Source organism: Rhagoletis pomonella, unplaced genomic scaffold (assembly GCF_013731165.1).
Source record: "Rhagoletis pomonella isolate Grant_MI unplaced genomic scaffold, Rhpom_1.0 Rhpom_scaffold_00006, whole genome shotgun sequence".
NCBI classification, from domain to species: domain Eukaryota; kingdom Metazoa; phylum Arthropoda; class Insecta; order Diptera; family Tephritidae; genus Rhagoletis; species Rhagoletis pomonella.
The window spans coordinates 12,847,507-12,851,615 of NW_023458560.1; the positions used below are offsets into that span (position 1 = coordinate 12,847,507).

A 4,109-nucleotide genomic window follows, 5' to 3' on the forward strand; every position below is an offset into this window, starting at 1 on the left:
AAATAAAATTCTCAAAATTTTAGAAAATATAGAAAATTTCTAAAATCTCAATAATTTTGTACATTTCAAAATATTCTCATTTTAACAAACATTCTGGAATCTCCCGGATTTCGATAGTTTTTGAAATTTTGGAAATTATCCTAAAAATAAGAAATCTCAAGAAATTTAATAATATTATAAAATTCAAAATTTTGGAATTTTCGTTGTTTTCTAAACCTGCGAAAATATTCAAACCTGCTGTGACTTTCAACTGTGTAAAATAATACAAATTCGAAAATAAAACAAAAAAAGTAAAAATTGAAAATTAAGTACATAATTTCAAAATTTTGAAAATTCAGTGAATTCGAAGAACAGATAGGCCTACTTAAATAACATAACACTTCGAGCTTAACACACAACTAAAGTTTCAAACTCAAGTGAAATTTGACACGCTTTTTCCATGAATTAAAATTTTCAAAAGCATCCATTCATTGGGTTTGTTCCCCAAGCTTCTCGAAGTCACTTCGAGTTACATGTACGCGCTCCGAAAGTAAGTTTTCGAGTTTCTTTGATATGCGCTCACAATTTGGACTTTGCTCGAGTTTTTCTACAAGTAGCTTGTGGGACAAACCTGTTATATATTCTTGTAATGATAGTTCACGATATTCAGTTGAATATTATGAAAATACATGTTACACAGTTTTGGGGGAAAGGGAAATTTCCCCAATTTCCCCTACCTGGGTCCGCCACTGCTATGGGGGCACTCATAACGGACATGGGCACAGAATACAGGAATGGAGTTTTAAATGAGATTTGCGAGCTATTAAAAATACAAAAAATTACATCCACCACTTATCATCATCAATCACTAGGTACAGTAGAGCGTACCCACGGCACTTTAAATGAGTATTTACGCTCATATATTTCAGTGGAAAAAAACGATTGGGACCAATGGTTGCGATATCTATTATCTTCTATCTTCTATTATATATAATACGCGAAGGCATTTTATGTGCAGCCTAAAACATCTGCACCGTTCGCTCGATTTTCAAAATTGGGGTGTCAAATTAAAGCGCTTGGCCTGTAGATGTGCAATAAGGCTTTATTTTTTCGAAAAGAATTGCCACCTGTTAAATAATTGAACTCAAGTTATTTGCTAATCAATGCCCTCAGATCCGCACCGTCCGTTTGATTTTCAAAATAGAGGTACCAAATTAAAGGGCTTAGAGTGTGGATGTTCAAAAAGGTTTTACTTTTTCGAAAAAAGTTGCCACCTGTTAAGAAATTAAGTTCAAAATAATACGCGAAGGCATTTTTTGTTCCGCATAAAAGATCTGCACCGTTCGCTAGATTTTCAAAACTGGGGTGCAAAATTAAAGCGCTTGGCGTGTAGATGTGCAATAAAGCTTAATTTTTTCGAAAGGAGTTGCCACCTGATAAAAAATTGCATTCAAATAATTTAGTAATCAATGTCAGCAGATCCACACCGTTCGTTCGATTTTCAAAAGTGAGGTGCCAAATCAAAGGGCTCTGGCTGTAGGTATGCAATAAGGTTTAACTTTTTCGAAAAGAGTTGGCACCATTTAAAAAATTAAGTTCAAATTATTTTTAAAACTAAACCAATTGTTATAAAATGGGCATAAATGGAAATAGTTTGGAAAATGTTTGTTTCTTAACTTAACTTTATGAGGGTTGCCACCTGTTAAAAAAATCAAATTCAATTTGAATTGGGTCAATTAGGTAATAGAAATATGTATTTGTGCCAGACGATAAAGGTTAAGTATGTAGTAGTTTGTAAACATTTTGAAGAGGGTTGCCACCTATGTGAAAAGTCTAATTTATATGAAGTATAAAAATATGGATGTCAAGCGAATGAATTTCAAGAGATCGTTAGTTGGAGCGTTTAGAATATTTTTAAAGTGTTTTAAGAGGGCTGCCACCCGTTTAAAAATTAAGTTCAAATTGTTTAAATAGTTAAATCAATATTTGCTAATTGGGTACTAATCGCAGTAGTTTTGAAAATACTTTATTTCTTAACTGCGTGTAGGAGGGTTTCCACCTGTTTAAACGACCTAATTCAATTTTAATTAAGGCAATGGGGTAATTAAAATGGGTATAACAATATGGGTGTCAGACGAAAGAGATTTAAGAAGATTTTAGATTGAACATATTTTAAGTAGGGTTGCCACCTGTTCGTAAAGTCTAATTTAATTCAATTATCGATATAAACCAAAAAAGTGGTACGAAATCTTAGTTTGCACATTGAGAATATATTTTATGAGTTTGAGGAGGGTTGCCACCTGTGTAAAAAGTTAAATGCAAATTATCTATTATATAAACTAAAATAATTTAATAAGTTAAATAAGTTACTAACCGATGGGTATAAATGCAAATGGGTTTAAAATCCTTTATTTAAGAACTAAATTGGGGAGGATTGCCACGTGTTGAAAAATAAATTTCCACTTAATTCATCAGTTATATGAAATTTAAGTTAGAAAATAATTTTTAAGATGGTTGCCGCCTGTTTTGACTACTATGCATAAGTTACATGAAATTTTAAAATATGGTTATCAAAAGAACGAATGTTAAGAAATCTTTAAGCGGAACATTTGGTTTTTTTTTTTTTTAATTAAGCTCAAATTATTTAATAAGTTAAATGGATTGTCAAAAGATGGGTATCAATCGAAATGGGTTTGAAAATAATTTATTTCTAAACTTGATTTAAGAGAGTTGCCATGTGCTTAAAAAAATCAAAAATTGAAACATGTGTAACAATGCCAGGCGAAAAATTTTTGTTTGAAAATACTTTTAAAGGGGTTGCCATCTGTTCGAAAAGTCGAATTTGTTTACTTATACGACAGATACATAAATGCAATATCGAAATATTAGTGTCAAACGAAAGAGTTTTAAGAAAACTATATGCTGATAATATTTTTAATTAGAGTTGCCATCTATTTTTTTTTAAAGGTCATCACATCTGCACCGTTATTTCGAATTTCCAAAATGAGAAGTCAAATAAAAGAACTAGGATTCTACATAAGTTGCGATCCCGTACGAGTCCGGACTAGTCAGAAATAGTCAGAATTAGTCAGATTTTACTGGTACTCGGTTCTCTGACTATTGAGAGGACAAAAAAGAGAGTAAATGAGGTCCTCTCTCAGTCAGAAGTTACCAGTTTTAGTCCGAGAATTTTTTGCTGGTAAATTCTGGTAAATGTGTCAAACGATCAGCTGTTGTGCATTTGACAAAACATTTGTAAACAAAAGAAAAATACATTTCGAATTTACATATTGGAAAATAATAAAATATACGTGAAAAATGGATATTGATGAAGAATTGTGTGAGTTAGTAAGTATATTTGAAAGTTTAAATGTGCATAAGCTGAAAATACATATAAAATTTTAAATCGCAGCAAGTTTCTGAGGAAGCTGGCGGCACGGAAGTTCTAGGTGAAATCGGGGCCAATCTTATAGGCACGTGGAATGAATTATCTGAGTTAGTAAGTACATTTGCTTAGTTAATTCATGTGAAAAGAATGTGTATGTACATATAAATATAGATAAGTATATTTAATTTTAAATTGCAGCAATCTTCTGAAGAAGCTAGCAGCGCGGAAGGTTTAGCTGAAATCGTGGCCAACCTTATGGATACATCGAGTGAATCGGGTGAATCAAGTGATTCCAGTGACGATGAAATAACGTTTTCAGAAATAAATCGCAAGCAAAATGAAATTTTGAGCGAAGTGTTGAAATTGTTTAGCAAACAAAAGAGAAACAACATAAAGAACTATTTGGAGGATGTAGTGCCTAATTACTCCGAACTAGAATTTAAACAACACTTTCGCATATCAAAAGAACTGTGCATCAACTTAACAATGCGATTCGAACAAAGCGATATGTTCAAAAACTTGCGCTCTGACAAACGTTTCCCAGCAGCAACCCATATTTTGGTTTTTTGTGGTTTGCTGGCCACGAGGCCTGTAGTAATCGCGATATATCAGATCGATTTAATATTTCGTTGTCAAGCGTTTCACGAATCATCGAACGAACCACGATTTTCATAAGCAGCTTGAGTCCGATGGTAATTGAATGGCCAGATGAAGGGAAAAAACGTGAAGCTGCTAATTTTTT

At 32.5% G+C, this 4,109-nt stretch overlaps 1 protein-coding gene across 1 annotated transcript; it reads left to right on the top strand.

Moving 5' to 3' along the window:
- The first annotated feature begins 3,238 nt into the window (after positions 1 to 3,238).
- On the top strand, positions 3,239 to 4,094 carry LOC118741629. Its single transcript, XM_036473615.1, has 3 exons — positions 3,239 to 3,327; positions 3,392 to 3,478; positions 3,566 to 4,094. The coding sequence occupies exons 1-3, from the start codon at positions 3,298 to 3,300 to the stop codon at positions 4,040 to 4,042; spliced, it is 594 nt and encodes a 197-aa protein (XP_036329508.1). The 5' UTR covers positions 3,239 to 3,297; the 3' UTR covers positions 4,043 to 4,094.
- Positions 4,095 to 4,109: the final 15 nt, after the last annotated feature.